Source organism: Chiloscyllium punctatum, chromosome 12 (assembly GCF_047496795.1).
Source record: "Chiloscyllium punctatum isolate Juve2018m chromosome 12, sChiPun1.3, whole genome shotgun sequence".
Taxonomy (NCBI): Eukaryota; Metazoa; Chordata; class Chondrichthyes; order Orectolobiformes; family Hemiscylliidae; genus Chiloscyllium; species Chiloscyllium punctatum.
The window spans coordinates 14106987-14130568 of NC_092750.1; the positions used below are offsets into that span (position 1 = coordinate 14106987).

Consider the following 23582-nt stretch of genomic DNA (forward strand, 5'->3'; position numbering starts at 1 on the left):
AGCTCTGGCCACTGATATCTACCAGGTCAACTATCCCACTAAGTCAATTTTATCCCAGTCCTAAATGTAAACCTAACCACTCCATGTGATCTACACAAGTATAGAAACAAACAGAGGAGCATTTTCAAGTAAATGCAATCATCTTGCATGCATGTGCGCTGAATCAATGATACATTGCACCATGGAGAGCTGGGATAAAGACTTGCACCTGCAAATCCTCGCCTGCTGATCTACCCATCTGTGAAGAGGTGCTTTGAGAGGCACATATTGTGACCAAAAGGGAAAGTGAGATAAACAGAGAGTGAGAAAAAGTGAGTCACTCCTTTACAGAAACAGGGTACAAGTGAAGGTCAAAGCCAAACACCTGCCCGTCCTTGTTAACTGTACCTTCCCTTGTGTACTTTCAGATTGCATTTGACTTTCTTCTGTAGGCTCCTCAGTCTGCGAGCTGTCTGTAGAAGAATTCTTGTTACCATCAGATTTCAGTTTCTTCTTACCCTTTTGATCTTGAAGAAAAAAAAACACGTAAAAACAAACATTAACTACCACAAGGTCTGAACTTACTGATATTGGATCCTTATACCAGGGGTATTTTTTTTTGCTCATTTTTCTCTGAAGACACAGGCTTTAGTTCCATAGACACCAGTCAGCTAATGGTATCCCGACCAAGTGACCTTTTTTTTCCAATTTAACATATTTTTCAAATCAACCTATTCAGTGATGTTATTACACACCTCTGAAGCAGGTGGGATTTGAACCCAGGCCTCTTGGTTCCGGGGTACAGACATTACCACTGTGCCACAAGAGGGCCCAAGTGGTTTTTTAATTTACTGAATCAAAGTAGTAAGCACTAGCTGCAATTCAACTGAAATGGGGATATCAGAGTTTGATCATTTTCTAAAGAACACGTAATTTTCCCCAATAATAGTCTTTACATTGTAATGAGCAACAGGAAATCTGAGTAACTTGGCTGAGGTCACTCAACTCAACGTAACCTGTGACTGAAACTTCAGATCATGAGGCTGTGTAAAACTCAGCTGTTCACTGGACGGATTAGTTAGCCCAGCAGGGAAGGTTACTTTTCATCTGAAAGGGGGTAGGTATTCCAGATTTAATCTGGAGCTCCTTATTCCCTCTTCTCAAACACATTATTGAAGGGAAGGAAAAATGGAATCACTGTAGCCACACTGGTAATGCTACTGCCTTCATGAGACCAGAACAGACTAGATCAGACCATGGATCACCTTCTTGGTCACAGATCATATATAACCTAAATAAAAAAAAACCATACCAGGATGAGTAAGAGAGGTTATACTTGTATTGGACGTTAAAGAACTTTCTCATCAGAAACTTCAAGGGAATTTATTTAAGGCAAGGCAATTAAGTGGATAAGAATATTGTGGTTGAAATACAATATGGAAAAAGTAAAACGCGATGTCGTTCTTAAAAGGTGAGACTGGGATGTGTGATATTCACAGGGAACTGGGTGTTCATATTCATGAGTCACTGAAAGCCAACATGCAGGTGCAGCAAGCAATTAGGAAAGCCAGTCAGTGGTATGGTTACCTTTATTGCAAGAGGATTGGAATACAGGGGTAAAGAAGCCATGCAGTAATCACAGACAACCTTGGTGAGAGAAACACCAGGAGTATTGTGTATGGTTTTGGTCTCCTTTGGAAGGATTTGTTTGCCACATGGAATCAGTAAGCTCAGTTAGCTGAATGGCTGGTTTGCGAAGCCATGTGACATCATGGGTTCAATTCCCACAATGGCTGGGGTTACCATGAAAGACTCTCCTTCTCAATCCTTCCCCTCACCTGAGGTGTGATACGTTCGCCTCTCTCCATTAAAAGAGCAGCCCTAAGGTCTGGAATAACTGTGCCAACTTTACCTTTTCTGCTTGCCATAGAGGAAACATAACATGGGTTCACCAATCTGACTTTTGAGAGAAATTGAGGAAACTAGGTCTGTATTTTCTGGAGTTTAGAATGAAGGGTGAAATATACAAAATTCTTAGCTGCTTTGCAGGATAGATGTGGGAGAGGTGTCTACCTTTCAGGGGGTTTAGAGCCAATGAGCACAGTCTTAGAATAAGGGACAAGCCATTTGGACTGAAATGAGGAGGCATTTCTTGATGCAGAGGTGATGAGTCTCTGGAATTCTCTACTTGAGACTGCTGTGGAAGTTCAGTCACTGATTATGTTGATAGGTTTCTGGTTGCTAATGACATTAAGAGATTCAGGGAGAATGTGGAAAAATAGTGGTGAAATAGAATATCAGCATGATCTAACTGAATGATAAAGCAGGCTTGAGAAATTGAATGGTCTGCTTCTGTTCCCATTTCCAATATTCCCATTCGCCTGCTCAGTGCTCAAACTACTTGAAGTTCTGACCTCAAACCCTTGATCACCTTTCTTTCCTTTCTTAGCCGGTGCTGCATGAGACACAGTCACAGGAACCTCAGTGACCTCCAAATCAAAGTTTGCCAGTGGAGGGATGTATCCAGGTGTTGCTGAGATGTTAAAGGAAATGACAGCAGATTAGAACTTTCAAATTGAAGACTAAGGACAACAATAAGATTTTATGTTTCTATACAATTTTCAAATTAACTTTGGAAAACATGACCTAAATGCCAGCCGACTTTAGGTTGTGCCCAGTTCATACTTCTGCAAGTAGTAAAAAGCCACTTCAATCCCAAGAATCAAACATGCACCAGACTTAAATCAGTTTATATCAGCCATCTTTATTGGTTATTGGAATACAAAATCAGCATCCTGTTACTGTCATGACCCACTTGGGTCTCTTTACACAGGTGAACAAGGCTCTCACTGGAAAGAGGGAAGGAACTCATTATACAAATGGAAGGAATTAACATTACTAGAAATCTAAGCAACTTTTAAGTACTAATGAGCAACCATGTATTGGTATCAATTCAGATCAGCCTGTCCAAAAGGTTTCTCTATAGAGGCTGTTCCATTAATGGAATATGTAGTTCTTTATTCTTAAATAAATAAGGTGGTCATTGTTCGATCAACAGGTGCTGGATGCCTAACGCTCAATGGTCTGTAGCCCATGAATCCCCCCCACCTTCAACTTAATTCTGCCAGTTTAGGTCTCCTTCCAGATTTTCCATTTATCCAATTCTTCTCACTGCCCTTCAACTAACCTGTTGCTTTGCATCTGCAGGCAACTTACCACAAGTACAGTACCAAGGTCCAGCAGGGACAACAAAAGTTTTCAGACTTACAGATGCTTTCATCAATCAGACAGTGGCTCGCAATAAATGAAAGGAGTCACATCAGAACTAGCCCCACTTTTCACAATATGGCACTCGTCCAGACTAAACTGGCAATTTCAGGTTGAGGTCACATGGCATGTTGAAACTGGTAGAACTGTAAACTGGAAGAATAACTAAATGTAGGTCTCACTTGAAATGCTACACATCTGCTATAACTGAAGAAAGCAATAGAATGAACTTATCTAAGAAAAAAAAATCTATATTAATAGATTTAGATCTTTTGGGACCAGGCTTGCACCCCACCTTACAAATCGCGAGCTCAGCTGCCATATAACAATCCAGACCATCTCAAAAGTTGCATGGAAACATATCAATATAAAATGGTGCACACGAGACACTGCATTCAGCTAAAAAGCCAAGAATACACTGACACTTATAGCATAAACTATATCAAACCTGCCAAACACTTCTCCAGTAACACCTGCAAATGTGTAATGTTCTGCAGCCGGAGAAGTACCTTGCCCTTCATCTCAGTGTCCTGCTGTTTACAGAATGCATTCACAACCTGGACAGAAAATAAAAACAAGCGACACCATCACAAACAGAACTGCCAACCATGCATAAAACTGGTCAGCCACACTATTCTGTATTGTGCAATTGTCTCGCCTCCTTAGACATGATCATTGATTTGAAACCAAATCTTTGTACGTGGCTGTCACAGATTGAGTTTTTAAAGAGTGTAAAAAGCAGTTAACTATGAACTGGCCAACTCATTAAGAACACTACACTTGCTTCATTACCTCTCTGAACCAATTGAGAGTGTGAAACAGCACTGAGCAGAGAAGCTCCCGCTCCTGTTTGGATAGTGACTCCACCTTCTCCACCAGTTCGAAGTTAGTCAGGTAAAGTGGACAACCTGCAATAAAGAGTCAGTAGAGTAAAGTCAAATGTGTCAACAGTCTTGGTGTATGCATTAATCTGTTTTCCACAATAAATACCAGTTCACTTTTTAGACACACAGGATCATACAACAACTTTTACTTACATATTATGCTTTGTAATGGCACTTTAAAATCTTCACTATAACCTGAACTATAACCCAATTCTCAGATTTTTTGCTTTCAGTACGCCATTTATGTAGATGGATTATTACACAGGACTTGTTACTCCCAGAATAATCTGCTATAAAATATATTATTACATATGTTATTAAGAAACAAGATCAATCAAATGAAGCTGTTATTTTTGTTTGGAACATTTGTAGGCATTGCTGGATTGTCTGTCTCCCCCAGTTTTAACAGCTCCGCTAAAAATACAAAATAAAAACAAAATGCTGAATATACTTCGCAGATCTGGTAGCAGGCATGGAGAGAAAAACATAGTTCACATTCTGAGTCCAATGTGACTCCTCTATGGAACTCCCCAAGAACAACCATATCGGACTCGAAATGTTAATTCTGTTTTTCTCTACATAGATGTGCTACATCTCTCTAGCATTTTGTTTTTATTTCCAATTACTAGTATCTGCAGTATTTTACAATTATTTGACAATTAAAAACACAGAATCATAGAATTTTACAGTATAGGAAACGGTGTCAGTCTAGTAAATTTTCTTTGCGTTGTCTCTATGTCTTTAACATACTTCAATAAATGAGAAAGGATATGGACTGCAGTGGTTCAAAAAGGCAGCTTACCATCACCTTCTCAAGGACAGTTAAACTCTGGCAGTAAATGCCCACATCCCATGAGTAAATTACAATGCCCAGAAGTGAACACAATACTCTATGTGGTCTGACCAATGATTTGTAGAGGCGTTGCATCACTTCCTTCCTTTACATTCACAAATCCCAAGGATCATATAAGCCTTCTTAACAACTATTTCAACTTGCTTGACCACTTTCAGGGAATTAAGCACGTGAACCCCAAGATCCCTTTGCACGTGTACTCCATTCAAAGTTGTACCATCAAGCCTGTATTGTTTGTCTCTCCCTCTAACAAAATACATTACCTCACACTTCTCTGCACTGAATTTCATCTGTCGGGTCTCTGCCCATTCCTTATGCCCAAAATGTCAACTCGCCTGCTCCTCAGATGCTGCCTGACCTGCTGTGCTTTTCCAGCATCACACTTTCCAACTCTGCCCATTTAGCTAACTTGTCAATGCCCCTCTGAAGTCGCTCAGCGTCATCTTCATAATTCACTATTCTCCCAAGCTTATTTGCAAATTTAGAGATTTTTTTTCCCTCAAAACATACTTCCAAATCATGGCTCACCCACTGTCTCAGAACTGCAAAGCAATTGTGGCTAGAAGACAGGAGGGCAGTGCAAGGGCAGAGTCACATTTCTCCCTCCTTTTACAAATATAAAGTTGTAACTCAAACACTGCATTTGTATCAGGGTTTATAGCAGCCCTTTATCATAGTGGGTTAATACAAAGCTTCCAGGAGTAAGCATCATACAAACATATCACCATACTGACACGGTGAGGACGATACAAATTAAGTAAAATACATTATTTTTTGTGACAAAGTATAGCTCTGAGCAGAAAATGAAATAAAAGTCACAACAACTCTTAATCAAATCGCCAAATACTACCACACAGAATGAGGTCATTTGGCCCATAAAGTCTGCACTGGAAATTCTCACACTGAGAAGCAGAAATCTTTTTTGGTACAAGCTCAGTGGTGAACTTGTCTATATTAGAGTGACTTTATTTACAGCAGATGTTCTACAGTGTCAGAAACGGAAACGGCAAAGCGCTACATTAGCACATATTTGAACAGGCTCTGAAGAACTTAACACTACCACAAGACATATTAATCCTCTTTTGAAAGAACTTTCATGATGATGCATCAAGTAAAAATTACATGCAGCTGCATTGTGCAAACCACAGCCCCAGGTACACTCCTACTAATAAGTTAATCAAATGAGTTCAAAAAAATTGGCTCTTAATTTTAAAAATGTAGAATATTCTATGTATACAACAAAATCAGCACAACAATGCTGCAGTATTTGACTTTACCACTAGAGAACCCTCTCGAGTCACAATAGAGTTCTGTAAAGTTTCACGTAATGACTTTTTGCCACAGATGCTTTGAAGTTGGTCAGGAAAGAAATGATCAAATAGGCTGCATTTTGTTCTGGATAGGCAGTGGTCTGTCAATGCAGGGAAATTAAACACTTTTTCTCACGTAGTCTGTGCTCAATCGCCTCCTGGCTTTTGTTTCTACACATACCTACCATCAAGGTGCTTCTATTATCCCCACTCTAGGTTCTTCAGTTTGAAATTTCTCTCCAGTACCTTCCCTCTTCACTCAAAAACCTACTCAAACATTTCCTCTTTGACTACACTTTTGATTCCCCATTCAACATTCTCATTTTTTCTCACTGAGACAGCCTTATCTTTTTCATCCTTAGTTATTCTTGGCTTGGAGAAATGTCATCACCCACAACTGGCAAGCTACCACAGTTGAGGCTTATCTCAGAACCTTGAGGAAAGCTAGGGCAAATATTGCTGGACCCCATGCTGAGATATTTGTATCATCGATTGCCAAGGTGCCATAAGACTGCAGGTTGATTAATGTGGTACCATTATTTAAGAAAGTTGGTAAAGAAAAGCCAGGGAACTATAGACTGGTGAACCTGATGTCAGTGGTGGGTAAGTTGTTGGGAGGGGATTCGGAGGGACAGAATTTACATCCATTTTGAAAGGCAAAGACTGATTAGGGAAAGTCAACATGGCTTTGTGCACGAGAAATCGTGTCTCACTAACTTCACTGAGTTATTTGAAAAAGTGACCATGAAGATTGATGAAGGCAGAGCGGTAGATGTTGTCTATATGGACTTCAGCAAGGCATTCAACAAAGGTTCCACATGGTAAACTGGCTAGCACGGTTAGATCACATGGAATCCAGGGGGAGGTAGCCAATTGGGTACAAAATTGGCTTGACAGAGGGTGGTGGTGGAGGGCTTTTGTTTGGATTGGAGGCCTGTGACCAATGGCGTGCCACTGGCTGAACTGTGTTTTGTCTTTTACGTAAATGATTTGGATGTGAATATAGGAGGCATGGGTTGTAAGTTTGCAGATGACAACAAAACCGGTGATGTAGTAGACAGTGAAGAAGACTATCTTACAGTACAATGGGACCTTGATCAGGTGAGCCAATGGGCTGAGGAGTGGCAGAATTTAATTACATAAATGTGAGGTGTTGCATTTTAGAAAGGCAATTCCGGGCAGGACTTATACAGTTAATGGTAGGGCCCTAGGGAGTTTTGCCAAACAAAGAGATCTAGGGATGCAAGTGCATAGTTCCTTGAAAGTGAATTCGCAGGTAGACAGGTTGGGTGAAGGTGGTGTTTGGTATTTTTTTCTTATCAGTCAGTGCATTGAGTATAGGAATTGGAATGTTATGTTGTGAATGTACAGGACATTGGTTAGGCCACTTTTGGAATACTGCATTCAATTCTGATATCCCTGCTATAGGAAAGGTGTTGTTAAATTTGAAAAGGGTTCAGAAAAGATTTGCAAGAATGTTGCTGGGATTGGAGGGTTTGAGCTATACAGAGAGGCTGACTATGCTGGGGCTTACTGTCACGGAGCATCAGAGGTTGAGAGGTGACGTCATAGAGGTTTAGAAAATCATGAAGGGCATGGATATGTTGAATAGCCAAAGTCTTTTTCCCCAGTTAGGGGAGACCAAAAACTAGAGGGCATAGGTTTAAAAAGTGAGAGGGGAAAGATTTAAAAGGGACTTGAAGGGCAACGTTTTCATGCAGCAGTGATGCATCTACGAAATGAGCTGCCGGGGAAGTGGTGCAGCAGGTACAATTACAACATTTAAAAAGCATCTGGATGGGTACATGCAAAAGGAAGAGTTAGGAGGGATATGGGCCAAATGGAGTAGATCAGTTTAGGATAGCTGGTCTGCATGGATGAGTTGGGCCGAAGGGTCTGTTTCTGTACTGTATAACTCTATGATTCTTAAGTAGTTTCCTTTATGGCGTCACAAAACATTGGAGCTTTGATGTGCAAGGTGCTGCATTTTGGGAAAGCAAATCTTAGCAGGACTTATACACTTAATGGTAAGGTCCTAGGGAGTGTTGTAGTTTCATAGCTCCTTGAAAGATGGAGTCGCAGGTAGATAGGATAATGAAGGAGGCATTTGGTATGCTTTCTTTAATTGGTCAGAGTAGTGAGTACAGGAGTTGGGAAGTCATGTTGCGGCTGTACAGGACATTAGTTAGGCCACTGTTGGAATATTGCATGCCATTCTGGTCTCCTTCCTATCAGAAGGATGTTGTGAAACTTGAAAGGGTTCAGAAAAGATTTACAAGTATGTTGCGAGGGTTGGAGATTTGAGCTGAACAGGCTGGGGCTGTTTTCCCTGGAGCATCAGAGGCTGAGGGGTGACCTTTTACAGGTTTACAAAATTATGAGGGGCATGGATAGGGTAAATAGGCAAAGTCTTTTCCCTGGGGTCGGGAGTCCAGAACTAGAGGGCGTAGGTTTAGGGTGAGAGGAGAAAGATATAAAAGAGACTTACGGGGCAATTTTTCCACACAGAGCATGGTACGGGTATGGAATGAGCTGCCAGAGGAAGTGGTGGAGACTAGTACAATTGCAACATTTAAGAGGCATTTGGATGGGTATATGAATAGGAAGGGTTTGGAGGGATATGGGCCGGGTGCTGGAAGGTGGGACTAGATTGGGTTGGGATATCTGGTTGGCATGGACGGGTTGGACCGAAGGGTCTGTTTCCATGCTGTACATCTCTATGACTCTATTTCATAGGGACTGGACACAGGTCTATTAACAGCAAGTCTCAATCTGTTTCTAAGTACAGATAGATACTAAACAGTGACCAAGGAATAAGAAAAACAACTAGAATTTGAAAGTGAGGGAAGGAAGTAAGTTGACCTTGACAACTTTAGCAAACCTCAGGGGGTAGTCAGAGTTAGAGCAAAATTAGCAAATCCACAAATGCATTTGTAAATGACTAATTTTAAAAGGTGTCCTTGATCCACATTCCATTGCAAAATTATCTCAGAAACAGTAGAGTGGAAAACGACCACCAGACAGTGAACTACAGTAGTTCAAGAAAACAGGGCACCACATTTTCTCTAAGGCAATTGGGGATCGGTGCCAACTGCTGGTCTTGCCAGTGATGCTTACATCCTCAGAAAGAATAAAGTAAAAATGGGAGAAAGCATCAACCTTAGCTTAAATCAAGTACTAGTTTTTAGAAAGTTTACACTTTCTTCTACTCAAACTTCCACATGAAGTATCTCACAGCGTACCTAATAAAGCATCAATCTCTTCCAAGTTTCCATTGTTTTGCACCTCTTCACAGAATCGCAATAGGCGGAAAAAGGAAGCAAGACACACTGGAGAAATACACCTAAAAATGACAAATAAAAACAAATATCTATGTTTCCCATTCTTTTCTCATTAAATTTTTGATTTTTTAATTGGATTTTCTGATGAAACAAAGAAGGCAATATAAATAAAAACTTTCATCCTTACTTTTTGTTCCTTTGCTTGCCGGCTGCATTTTCAAAGCCATTGTTGGTCACGCTATTGGATAGGAGTGGTAGAAGATTGATAACAATCCCACCTTCAGTGTCCTCTTCATCCAGGTTAAACATTGATTTCAGTGGCAACATGCATTCACTGAATGAAACAAAATGTGCACTTAACAGCAATGTGCTGCAAATTGGACAGACTAAGTACTAAATACTCTGATTTCATTTCTGAGTTCAAACCCAAACCTGACTGGCAACTCTATCTGTGAGGACCTGTTTGAAATTAGCTTAAGCAGTCTAAATCCAGCTTCTAATGGAAAAGAAACCATAATCCAGAAGCACCTCTAATTCAGCATCAACTGGCAATATCACTTTTTAAAAGAGACTGCATGATTGTTGGTGTAGTAACCAGGAAAATGATTACAGCTAACTTTCAGAATAAAGTCCCACAAACAATGAGATAAATGATCAGTTCATTTGATTTACATGTAATTGTGGGATAAGTGTTGGCCAAAGCACCAGGAACTTTCACTGCTCCTCTGCAAATGATACCATGGAATATTTTAATTGAAAGGCTATATAAACCTAGTTTAACACATGGCATCCCCAACAATGCTACAATTCTTCAGTACTGCACAGGAGTGTCAGTACTAGAATGTGCGCTGGTGTTTTGGGAAAGGCGATTAATCATAGGACCTTGAAAGTCAGAGACTAATGAGACCTCTGAACCAAGCTGGCAAGTCATTGCAATTCATATATGATCAGTTATTCTAACTAATCCCACAGAAGTATTTTATAAAAATCGTTATATTGATCTCAAATTTAACTTTAGTTACACAGCTAGAACCAGCAAATGAATAAATAAAAGTTGAAAGAACTGTAGATGCTGTAAATCAGAAACAAAATTGGAAGCTGCTGGAAAAGCTCAGCAGGTCTGGCAGCAGAAGAGAAGAGAAATCAGCGGTAACATTTCGGGTCCGACGACCCTTCCTCAGAACGAATGATAACTGCTGTTCATAGTTTACCTATCTGTTTCTGGCAGTAAATCTACAACGAAGTCCTCTTGAAAATCATCAAGTACACTCCTACCAATCAATTCCTAAAGACAAACAAAAAGAGAATTGTGCTTATTTTCAATGTTGCCAAAGTCTTGTTGCACATCTGTTATTAAAAGGTGTATTATGCAGAAATACATACTGTACATTGCGACAGTTTGTTGATATTTACTTGCAGATTTCAAGAACACATACATGAAACAGGAGCAGTTACAGACCGTACCATTCATTGTTTTGAATGACAGGGTCGACTCAATCAAGGCCGACCTTGGGTTTCAAATTTACTTTCATGATTGCTCCCCATGTCCTTGGATTCCCTGAGGCAAGAAAATTCTGCCTATGCAGCCCTAAAGGTATTCAACAATGGACAAACCAAATTGACTGGGATAAAGAATTCCAAAGGTTCACAATTCTTTTGAGTGAAGAAATCTATGCTAATCTCAGTCATAAATGATTGGCCTGTTATCGTGAAACTGTGCCTATGTGCTTTAGGGCTGTACGGTGGCTCAGTGGTTAGCACTGCAGCCTCACAGCACCAGGGTCCCAAGTTCAATCCCAGCCTTGGGTCACTGTCTCTGTGGAGTTTGCACATTCTCCCAGTGTCTCCGTGGGTTTCCTCCGGGTGTTCCCATTTCCTCCCACAGTCCAAAGATGTGCAGGTCAGGTGAATTGGCCATGCTAAATTGCCCATAGTGTGAGGTGCATTAGTCAGAGGGAAATGGGTCTGGGTGGGTTACTCTTCAGAGGGTCGGTGTGGACTGGTTGGGGCGAGGGGCCTGTTTCCACACTGTAGGGAATCTCATCTAATCATTTCTTGACCAACAGAAACAAATCACTCAGCATCGACACCGTTGAATCTCTTCATAATCTTATAATTTTAGTGGGATCACCTCTCTCACTCTTCTAAAACCAGATGTTTCAATTTATTGAGCCTTTCATCATAGGACAATCCTCTCATCCCAGGGACCAAGCTCGTGAATTTTTGCCATACCACCACCAATGCAATTTGATCTTAAATGTGAAGATCAAAACTGCAAAGGATTCGAGATATGATCTCAATGAAACCCTGCATAACTGGAGCAGAACATCTTTATTCCTGTACTCTAACCGCCTAACAATAAAGGCCAAGATGCCACTTGCCTTGTTAATTCTTATCATACGTGCGTGCAAATTTTCTGTTTTCCTTGTACAACCACTCAAATCTCTCTAAACATCAATACTTACAGGTTTAGCACCTTCCAATATTCTGCTTTTCTAATCTTATACCCAACTTCATACTTCTCCACACTGTACTCCATCTGATCAGAGTTGAGAGTGTGGTGCTGGAAAAGGCACAGCAGGTCAGGCAGCATCCGAGGAGCAGGAGAATCAATGTTTAGGGCATACGTCCTTCATCATTTTCCCCGATTCTCCTGCTCCTCGGATGCTGCCTGACCTGCTGTGCTTTTCCAGCACCACACACTCTACTCTGATCTCCAGCATCTGCAGTCCTCATTTTCTCTACTCCATCTGATCCCTCAATCTGTCCAAATCTCTGTGCAGCCTTTGTATCCTCATCACAGCTTACATTTCCACATTCATTTGTTGACACAGCTATATTTTGGGCGATGCCATTCACCTTTCTCTGACAATATACACTTCCTGCTTTCTCTATTTTGTGGGCCCTCTTAAACCAGACAGAATCCTCAAATTAGGATGCACAATTACCATCTCTTGTCGCAAAACCAAGCACTTTGATATGCACTCAAATGCTAAGGGAGACTCTTTCTGGGCCTCGCCTGGATGCATATTCAAAAGAAGTGGACTTAGATGGGGAATAAGAATCAGATGCATTTGCAAGGAAGGAGAAATTAAGACAGCCTGTTTAGATAAGTGTTTTAAATACAATTTGCTGAAATTTATGAGAACCTACTTCCTTACAAATATAAACATCTGGGCTTACTTGACCAGAATTAGCACATACAGAAAACAACTGCACACTGTGAAAGTGGCTAGCTCCAACATTGTAAATATAAGGAGTGAGGAGAAAGAACAGAGAGAGAGAGATAAAGAAAGAGAGAGAGAGAGAGAGAGAGAGAGAGAGAGAGAGAGAGAGAGATAAAGAGAGAGAGATAAAGATTATATTCATGGCGAGTTTTGACTTGATTTGTACCTCAGGTTGAGGGTTTGGATATAGGTTTGCTTGCTGAGCTGGAAGGTTCATTTCCAGATGCTTTGTTACCCTACTACGTAACATTTTCAATGGGCCTCAGGCAAAGCACTGCTGAAAATTCCTGCTTTCTATTTATATGTTTGGATTTCTTTGGGTTGGTGATGTCATTTCCTGTGTTTATATTTATGGTCAATCTAGTAATCCCAAATTCCTTACCTCCTCTTACTACATAATTTTATTTCACTGCTTCTTTCTCCTAGCTCATTTCTCAAAGTTAACATATATCAGCCATAAACACAAGATGTGTTAAAAATTGATTTTAAAATGAAGATCTTGGTGTGCAGGGACAATTTCAAAGCTTGCAAATGACACAAAACTTGAAAAAACTGTATAGTGAGAGGAGGAAAGGATGGAACTTCAAAAGACTGACAAGTTGTTAGAGTGGGTGAATAGGTGGCAGATGAAGTTCAATGTGGAGAATTGTGAAGTGATATACTTTGGAACAAAGAACAGGGCCAGATAATATAAAGGTTATGAAGGAGAAAGATCTGGCTGTAAATATGCCTAGATCATTGTGGTAGCAGGGTTTGGTAGCAGCATTAGGCTGCAATGTTAATTAGACATACAGTTTTTCTTGGCTTCTTTAGGAGAAGCACACAGCATAAGAGCAGGCAAGTTATGCTGAACCAATATAGCCAACTGCTTGTATCTTGAAATGATCTAGGTGCTCCACTTTAGAAAGGATACAAATGCACTGCAAACAGTGCAAAAGACGCATACAAGGATGTTTCTAGGGAGGAGAAAATTCAGTTATGAGGGTAGTCTGGAAAAAATGGGACTGTCTCCCTTGCAGAGAAAAATGTGGGGAGACTTGATGGAAATTTTTAACATCATGAGGGGCCTGGACAAAGCTGATCGGGAGAAACTGTCCCCACTCATGAAAAGATAGAGAACTGGAGGGCACAGTTTTGACGTGTTTTGCAAAGGAAGCAAATACATGATGAGAGAAAAGAAATCACACAAGTAGTCTGAGTTTAGCATGCATTGCCTGGGAGTGTGCTGGAAGCACTTTCAAGCTAGCTGTTCAAGAGGGTACTGGATGATTATTTAAATAGAAACAACATGCAGAATTGTGGGGAGAAGGCAAGAATTCAGCATTTAATCAAAATATCAAAGTCATACAGCCAGTGGGCCAAAGAGTTCTTTTTGCACTGTAACAATTTTGTGATTCTGAGAGGTTATAAAATATTTTAAGCAATTGCAAGCACATCTACAAATATATTTAATGACAATAAATATAGTGTGGCTAAGATATAAAAATAATTTGCACTTAACCTCTGAAACAGACAACGAATTATTTAGCCTTAATTCAGTTCGTCGTGTATGAAATTCATGTTTGCACATTATAAAACAACAGATTAATCCAAAAGACTATGTACAACACAATTGTTTAAAGGCAAACCATGTGGGCATGTGATCTGGAACACTGCAAGTTGTTCAGTCTTTGACAGGCTCAAGGACATCACTGCAGTGACAGAGTAGGAAACAAATGAAAGGAACAGCTACCAGTTTCTATGCATGTTGTGGTGGAGCTGTGACGTTGGTGCTCAACACGCTCATGCTGCTGTTGCACTGTTACTTCTGATTATATAATCAACTTTTAGCCATTCAAGTTGTAGAGATGGTGCCCCACAGGTGTGCACTGCAAAAGCTCTTGTCATTTTCTAAATTTGGTTATGCAAAATATTTTATTCTGTATTTCCAATCAGAAGCCAAATCAAAAACTTCAATCTATACAGACACAAAACCCTTGAATGGGAAACATAGATCTGATGTGATCAAGTATCCAGTAGTGAGCAATGAATGAATATATGTTAATAATGCTACCTGCACTTGTGGATCCAGGTTTCCTTTCTGCACCAAGTTAGCCAATTCATCATAGTAGAGAGCAGCAGCTTCTGGAGACTGCTCACTGCAGGTGCGTACCAATTCAAGCAGAGCAGTGGCCTTAACATACAGATTGTTTTAGGAATTAGTACAATGAAAAACCAAATTGGCCACCTTCTTGTTGATGTTGGAAAAAGACATTCAGAACAAATACAAGGCAAAGTCAAAACAAGAACATCACCATCAATTAGTTCTAGAGATGACATGATGAACAGAGTTGTAAAATACTACAGAAATGCTTACAAAGTCAAAAAAAAAATTCATATCTTTGTAATAATCTACTGTAAAGCTACAGTGCTATCTGAAAATAAAGCTGATGTGACTGACTTGCTAAACGTTTGATTCTGTGAGTAGCGTTTCCACCTCTGACTAAGAAGGTTGAGACTTAATTCAAATTGGAATAGACAGACAAGGCCTCAATCTAGGACTTGAGCATGTCATTTGAACGATGTTGAGGGAGCATAACATGGTCAGAGAAGCAGTCCTTCAGATGTAATGTTAAATCAAGGCCCTGTCCATCCATTCCAATCATTTAGTGTATACATAAATGTTGCATGAAAAAATGTTCCTAGAAGCTTACACATCTTGCTCATTTGTCTCATTGTTTTATGTTCTTACAGCCAGCTGTAATCCATAACAGTGACTATTTTGCTAGAAGTACATCCACCCCGTACACCCTGGAGACAGAACACCCCGAGGCCCTGTTTATTGTAACTGGTGATTTCAATCAAGCCAATCTAAGGAAGGTATTGCCCAACTACCATCAGAACATTACCTGTCCCACCAGGGGCCCAAACATTTTAGACCACTGCCACACCACTGTGGAAGACGCCTACCGCTCCATCCCCCACCCTCATTTTGGGAACTCTGACCACAATGCCATGCTTCTTCTCCCAGCTTACAGGCAAAAGCCCAAGCAGGACACCCCACACCCTCACCCCCTTGCATACAGGTATAGTGCTGTTCAGAGGAAGCAGAGGATAAACTCCGGTGCTGTCTGGAATTGGCTGATTGGGCCGTGTTCAAACAGTCCACAGGTAGGAGAAAGTGAGGACTGCAGATGCTGGGGATCAGAGCTTAAAAATGTGTTGCTGGAAAAGCGCAGCAGGTCAGGCAGCATTAAAGGAGAAGGAGAATCGTCGTTTTGGGCATAAGCCCTTCTTCAGGAATGAGGAGGGTGTGCCAAGTAGGCTAAAATAAAAAGGTAGGGAGGAGAGACTTGGGGGGGGGGCATTGGGAATGCGATAGGTGGAAGGAGGTTAAGGTGAGGGTGATAGGCCGGAGAGGGGTTGGGGGCGGAGAGGTCGGGAAGATGATTGCAGGTCAAGAAGGCGGTGCTGAGTCTGAGGGTTGGGACTGAGATAAGGTGGGGGGAGGGGAAATGAGGAAGCTGGAGAAATCTGCATTCATCCTCTGTGGTTGGAGGGTTCCTAGGCGGAAGATGAGTCGCTCTTCCTCCAGGTGTCGTGTTGCCATGGTCTGGCGATGGAGGAGGCCAAGGATCTGCATGTCTTTGGCGGAGTGGGAGGGGGAGTTAAAGTGTTCAGCCACGGGGCAGTTGGGTTGGTTGGTGCGGTTGGGTTGGTTGGTGCGGGTGTCCCAGAGATGTTCTCTGAAATGTTCCGCAAGTAGGCGGCCTGTCTCCCCAGTATATAGGAGGCCACATCGGGTGCAGCGGATGCAGTAAATGATGTGTGTGGAGGTGCAGGTGAATTTCTGATGGATAGTGAAGGATCCCTTGGGGCCTTGGAGGGAGGTGAGGGGGGAAGCAGGATCCTTCAATATCCATCAGAAATTCACCTCCACCTCCACACACATCATTTACTGCATCCGCTGCACCTGATGTGGCCTCCTACACATTGAAGTCACTCTAAACTCATGACTGCGTCACCAAATACCAGACTAATACTATTTACAAGTTTGCTGATGACACCCTCATGATCGGTCAAATCTCAGATGGCAATGAAACAGACTACAGATGGGAGATGGAAGACCTGGAAAAATGGTGCACTGAGAACAACCTAGCTCTCAATGCTGGCAAAACCAAGGAACTCATTATTGACTTTTAGAACATAGAACATAGAAGAATACAGCGCAGTACAGGCCCTTCGGCCCTCGATGTTGCGCCGATCAAAGCCCACCTAACCTACACTAACCCACTATCCTCCATATACCTATCCAATGCCCGCTTAAATACCCATAAAGAGGGAGAGTCCACTACTGCTACTGGCAGGGCATTCCATGAGCTTACGACTCGCTGAGTGAAGAACCTACCCCTAACATCAGTCCTATATCTACCCCCCCTTAATTTAAAGCTATGCCCCCTTGTAATAGCTGACTCCATACGTGGAAAAAGGTTCTCACTGTCAACCCTATCTAACCCCCTAATCATCTTGTACACCTCTATCAAATCACCCCTAAACCTTCTTTTCTCCAATGAAAACAACCCCAAGTGCCTCAGCCTTTCCTCATAGGATCTTCCTACCATACCAGGCAACATCCTGGTAAACTTCCTCTGCACCCGTTCCAGTGCTTCCACATCCTTCCTATAGTATGGCGACCAAAACTGCACACAATATTCCAGATGCGGCCGCACCAGAGTCTTATACAACTGAAGCATGACATCAGGATTCCGGAACTCAATTCCTCTACCAATAAAAGCCAGTACGCCATATGCCTTCTTCACTGCACTATTTACCTGGGTGGCAACTTTCAGAGATCTGTGTACATGGACACCAAGATCCCTCTGCTCTTCCACACTACCAAGTATCCGACCATTAGCCCAGTAATCCATCTTTTTGTTACTCTTACCAAAGTGAATCACTTCACACTTAGCTACATTGAACTCCATTTGCCACCTTTCTGCCCAGCTCTGCAGCTTCTCTATACCCCGCTGTAACCTGCCATATCCTTCCTCACTGTCTACAACTCCTCCGACTTTCGTATCATCCGCAAACTTGCTCACCCATCCTTTTGGCAGGATGTTACTCATGCAGACCTACACATTAACAGCACAGAGGTGGAACAAGTGGAGAGTGTCAAGCTCCTGAGAGTGGTCATCCACAGCAAGCTTTCTTGGACTCTTCCTGTGGACGCACTAGTTACAAAGGCCCAACACCGTCTTTACTTCCTCAAGCAGCCGAGGAAATTTGGCATGACAGCGAATACACCATCGAGAGCCTTCTGTCTGGATATATCACTACCTGTACCATACAAAGATTGTGATTGTCCAGGCCGAATTCACCAAAGGCCAATCTCCCATCCATAGAATCCATCTACCAGGCCCGCTGTCAAGGAAAGGCCTCCAGCATTCTCAAAGATCCATCCCAGCCTGGCAATATTCTTCTACAACCTCTACCATTGAGGAGAAGGTACAGAAGCCTGAACACATACGCCAGCCGGTTTTGGAACAGCTTCTGTTGTGAGACTACTGAATGGACTCAAACTGTTAACATTCACCTGTACCTGTGTTTTTGTTTTTGCTGCTGTTTACCTATTATTTACTTATTTATGCTACTTAACTCTGTGATATGCCTATATTGATCGAAAGACAAAGCTTTTCACTGTGCCTCGGTACACATGACAATAAATTCAATTCATCCAGGTGCTTCTGACTTGGAACTAGGATGCATTATAAATGTAAGTTCTTTCTTCTTCCTAAGTCAGCTGTGCAATTTTTGACATCTCAGTGTCAGAAAGGGCCATAATAAAATTGCTAAAATACACTATAATGCAAAATGTTAAAAGGTAAGCATTTCATTGATTTTGTCACCAAGAAACCTGACGTTTTTCCACAGTATACCTCCTTGACCCTTCTTTCAATGCAGCCTTTAAAAGTTTAAAATGAAATGATAAATGCCTTTGAATCTATAGTTTTTTGGATCTTTTAAGAAGCAACAGCAACAAATGCCCATTACAAACAACAATGTTGTAAATAGTGAAAAATGTGGATTTGAAAATATCTGATTTCTCACTACAAGTCAAGTGATTTGGACTGATTAGACATATCAAGTATCAGATGACTATGCATGGTAAAGCTACCAATGTTTTCAAGTCAAGCAATGTTTTACAATTTCAGAGAACAGGAGAAAGTAAACGCTAAGTTACAAATAAGGCATACTTGTCTGAAGGATTCTTTACTCATGGATGCCAAGTCTGACGATGAGGGTTCAAGTTTACTTCTGAAAAAGAAGCATCGTAATTTAGATACTGCACATGGACTTAAACCTAACTACATGAATAACAGTATTAAACAATGTTCTGAAATTCCACACAGAATCTACTTGTGGTTGGTTCATGGTATGAAAATCCATCCTGAGCTTTACAACAGTTGGTACAACATAATTATACATGATTGATGTGCAGTGAACAGTAACAGAGCTACAAAATTAAAGTTTGTGAACAAAAAAACTATGTATCTTTCATTGTTGACGTTGATGTCTTTACATCAGTCCTGAGTCGAAAGGAAGTCACAAACACCCTGACAAGTGATGAAACTAACAGTGGTGTTTCTCTATGAATGGCACTAATCATATCAGTTGTGCTCACACATAAGCCAAAACAAATATATTGCATTTCCACATTATTTGCAAATTCTGTCCAAGTTGAAAACTAAAGTAACTTACATTTATATGCCATCTTACATTCAAAAGCACTTCACAACTTGACACTTCCCGACACCAGCAAGGTAGGCAGCGTTCGGGCTCCTGGGCCCATCCACTTTAGCTGGTTGCTTCCTCCCTTCTTTCCTTACCATTTTTCTCCTCTTTCATCTTCTTCCTGTCGGAGGTAGCGGAGGCGGTGGCATCTCAGAGGGGAGCAGCTAGAGCAGGACTCTTGGAGAGGCGGCCGCCTGGCCTGGTAGCAGAGCCAGAGACTCCTGACTGTGGTGGGCCCAAAACCAGGACTCCTGGTTATCGGCGTGATGGTGGCAGCAGTTCCTGGTTACAGTCGGTCCAGAGCCAGGGTCTCCTGTTGTTGGTGAGATGACAGCGGAGCTGGGGGCTCCTGGTTGTAGAGCGATGTGGACCAGGCACCAACAGGCCCACTGTGGGGTGGGCCCAGCGACGAAGAGATGGCACCTGAAGAGTGGCAGCTCTAACATTGGTGGATCCAGCACAGGTAGCGGCACAGGTGTCACTGGTCAGCTGGCTCAGGGTTCAGGTCTCATGGTGGAGGCAGCAGGGCGAAGATGAACATTGCTTCAGCTTTGTCTTTTTATTCTTGAAGTATTTGGATTGTGGTGACAGTTGATGCTTTTCCTTGTATTTTACCATGTTGTTCAAAGTAAAACACAAGTGACAATAAAGCATCACTTATTCATACATTCACACCTGATGAAATACTTTTGAAGCTTTAATTCAAGACATGCAACAGAAATTTGTGCACATAAAGTCCTACAAATAATAATGAGGTAATGACACAATTGCCAGCTTTAGTAATATTGGTTAAGGGGTAAGTGTTAGGAGCACTCCCATTCTCCTCTACAAAAGAGCACTTTGGGGTCTTTTATATTCACTGAGAGCAAATAGAACCTTGATGCAAGGTTTTGTGTGAAAGAGTGTATCCGTTTCAAACTGGAAATGGAAATCAGAACATTCTGACTATTTGATCCATGACTGACAAAGGATCACAAAGTTTTTGAGGCACTCTGTTATCTTAGCTAAGGAAGGTGTGCTGCAAAGAAATACTCCTTTGGAGGTTTATTCCTGCAAGAGTTAGTAATAATAAAAGAGACATATGTTCACACTTTCATAAAGGTAAAAACAATGACTGCAGATGCTGGAAAGCAAATACTGGATTAGTGGTGCTGGAAGAGCACAGCAGTTCAGGCAGCATCCAACGAGCAGCGAAATCAACGTTTCGGGCAAAAGCCCTTCATCAGGAATAAAGGCAGTGACCCTGAAGCATGGAGAGATAAGCTAGAGGAGGGTGGGGGTGGGGAGAGAGTAGCATAGAGTACAATGAGTGAGTGGGGGAGGAGATGAAGGTGATAGGTCAAGGAGGAGAGGGTGGATTGGATAGGTGGAAAAGGAGATAGGCAGGTCGGACAAGTCCGGACAAGTCAAGGAGACAGTGCTGAGCTGGAAGTTTGAAACTAGGATGAGGTGGGGGAAGGGGAAATGAGGAAGCTGTTGAAGTCCACATTGATGCCCTGGGGTTGAAGTGTTCCGAGGCGGAAGATGAGGCATTCTTCCTCCAGGCGTCTGGTGGTGAGAGAGCAGCAGTGAAGGAGGCCCAGGACCTCCATGTCCTCGGCAGAGTGGGAGGGGGAGTTGAAATGTTGGGCCACGGGGCGGTTTGGTTGATTGGAGCGGGTGTCTCGGAGATGTTTCCTAAAGCGCTCTGCTAGGAGGCGCCCAGTCTCCCCAATGTAGGAGAGACCACATCGGGAGCAACGGATACAATAAATGATATTAGTGGATGTGCAGGTAAAACTTTGATGGATGTGGAAGGCTCCTTTCGGGCCTTGGATCGAGGTGAGGGAGGAGGTGTGGCCCAACATTTCAACTCCCCCTCCCACTCTGCCGAGGACATGGAGGTCCTGGGCCTCCTTCACCGCCGCTCCCTCACCACCAGACGCCTGGAGGAAGAACGCCTCATCTTCCGCCTCGGAACACTTCAACCCCAGGGCATCAATGTGGACTTCAACAGCTTCCTCATTTCTCCTTCCCCCACCTCATCCTAGTTTCAAACTTCCAGCTCAGACTCCTTGACTTGTCTCCTTGACTTGTCCGGACTTGTCCGACCTGCCTATCTCCTTTTCCACCTATCCAATCCACCCTCTCCTCCTTGACCTATCACCTTCACCCCTCCCCCACTCACCCATTGTACTCTATGCTACTCTCTCCCCACCCCCACCCTCCTCTAGCTTATCTCTCCACGCTTCAGGCTCACTGCCTTTATTCCTGATGAAGGGCTTTTGCCCGAAACGTCGATTTCGCTACTCGTTGGATGCTGCCTGAACTGCTGTGCTCTTCCAGCACCACTAATCCAGTATTCACACTTTCATAAGCCTTGCTAATGCTTTTGGCCCCAGTCATTAAACATTCTTTGACATATGTGTTATCATACCTGTCATAAGCCATGCATCCCACCATCATGACTGCCCCAATGATTCCAATTCGCTTGTATTTGGATATTGTACTAGACAGCTGCTTCCTAATAACAATGTGCATGTCATCCTGTGGAATTAGGACAGGCAATTATTAATATTCCCACTAGATAACATTAAACATAACTGCAGGGACTAGTTCTTGCAGGGAAAAGAAAAAAATTATAATGCAAACACAAATTCTGATTTTAATCATAGCATCCATCCAACATGTAGAGCAGGCAAAACAAGAGAAACCAAAGAATCTTCTGAGGTTTTCAAATTCTCTCCCTTACCTGAATGTGGCTGCCCTCCTGCCCTCTGCTAAAAGCCAATGTGCTCAAGACAAAAAACAGTTTCCTTATCTGTTGGGGAGACAAGCTGTCCATGTAGTCCAAGATACCCTGTATATTTTAGAAAATGTAATGATAGAATAAAAACCGAGGGTTACTGTGAAAAGAAAGAACTGGGTTTTGCTACATGCCACTGAAAAAGATAGAAGTAAATTGTAAACTAACTGGTGAGACACATAATGGTATTGTTTCTTTGTATAGCATGTGATACTGGTGTACTGAGAACAGAATATTTTCTAGTTATACCACATTCTTAAACACTAACAGCTTCACTCGAAAATAAAATGTAAAACAAAATTGCTTCTCGACTCCGGCTTCATTCAACCTACCTTCACAAATATAGCATAGACAGCCATTGTAGACGAATTCTGGGAAACCAGGTCTGTAAGCACATCAAGTGAGACATCCACCTCTGTAGTGAAACCACTACAAACATGGGTCACCAGCGCACCAACAACTTCCTGTACAGATACAGATAATCAAAACTCTCTTTGGATTTAACTAAGTAGACTAACTTGAACATCAAATGTGCAAAATAATGAGCAATTTAAAATATTCCGATTCTTCACACATTAAAACTTAAGGAACATAGAGTTAAAAATTCTTCACAGTTCACACTTCTTAAAGTGCATTAGGTTACTGATTTCTTAATTTGTCAAAGAACTCTAAAACCTGGAATAGGTGCACCTAGAAACGTTTCTCCAGCTAGATGTTGGAGTTGAGATGAGTAAAAGACATAATGTGAACAAATGAGATCCTTGAAGGGTCTTGACAGGATGTATGTGGAAAGAATGGTTTGTTTTGCAGGAGAGTCTGGGACTACAGGTCACCCATTTAAAACAGAGATAAGAAAATATAACAGTAAAATTTATTATTATCTATATGGTTGAAAAATTGCAGCATTCTGTTGTGCAGTGACCTGCATGCCCCTGTGCATGAATCACAAAATGTTGGTTTGCAGCAGGTAATTAAGAAGGCAAATGGGATATTGTCCCTCATTGCAAGAGGGATGGAATTTATAAAAAAAGAGGAGGTTATGCTGCAACTGTATAGGGTGTTGGTGAGGCTATAACTGGAGTACTGTGTACAGTTTTGGTCTCCTTACTTGAGAAAGAATGTACTGGCACTGGAGGGGTGCTGAGGAGATTCGCTAAGTTGATTCCTGAGTTGAGAGAGCTGGTTTATGAGGAGAGATTGAGTAGACAGATTATACTCATTGGAA

At 41.9% G+C, this 23582-nt stretch overlaps 1 protein-coding gene across 5 annotated transcripts in view; it reads right to left on the reverse strand.

Moving 5' to 3' along the window:
- fancd2 (FA complementation group D2) overlaps window positions 1–23582 on the reverse strand; it is a 103809-nt gene that overhangs the window by 34587 nt on the left and 45640 nt on the right. For all 5 annotated transcript variants that reach the window (XM_072581876.1, XM_072581873.1, XM_072581874.1 and 2 more), the window contains 12 exons: window positions 22690–22821; window positions 22304–22411; window positions 21989–22098; window positions 19035–19095; window positions 14855–14974; window positions 10786–10859; window positions 9762–9908; window positions 9536–9636; window positions 4039–4154; window positions 3695–3803; window positions 2411–2512; window positions 388–506 (listed from right to left, as the gene is read on the reverse strand). In XM_072581876.1, coding sequence (XP_072437977.1) covers window positions 388–506; window positions 2411–2512; window positions 3695–3803; window positions 4039–4154; window positions 9536–9636; window positions 9762–9908; window positions 10786–10859; window positions 14855–14974; window positions 19035–19095; window positions 21989–22098; window positions 22304–22411; window positions 22690–22821 — 1299 coding nt within the window. The remainder of the gene's footprint in view (window positions 1–387; window positions 507–2410; window positions 2513–3694; window positions 3804–4038; window positions 4155–9535; window positions 9637–9761; window positions 9909–10785; window positions 10860–14854; window positions 14975–19034; window positions 19096–21988; window positions 22099–22303; window positions 22412–22689; window positions 22822–23582) is intronic.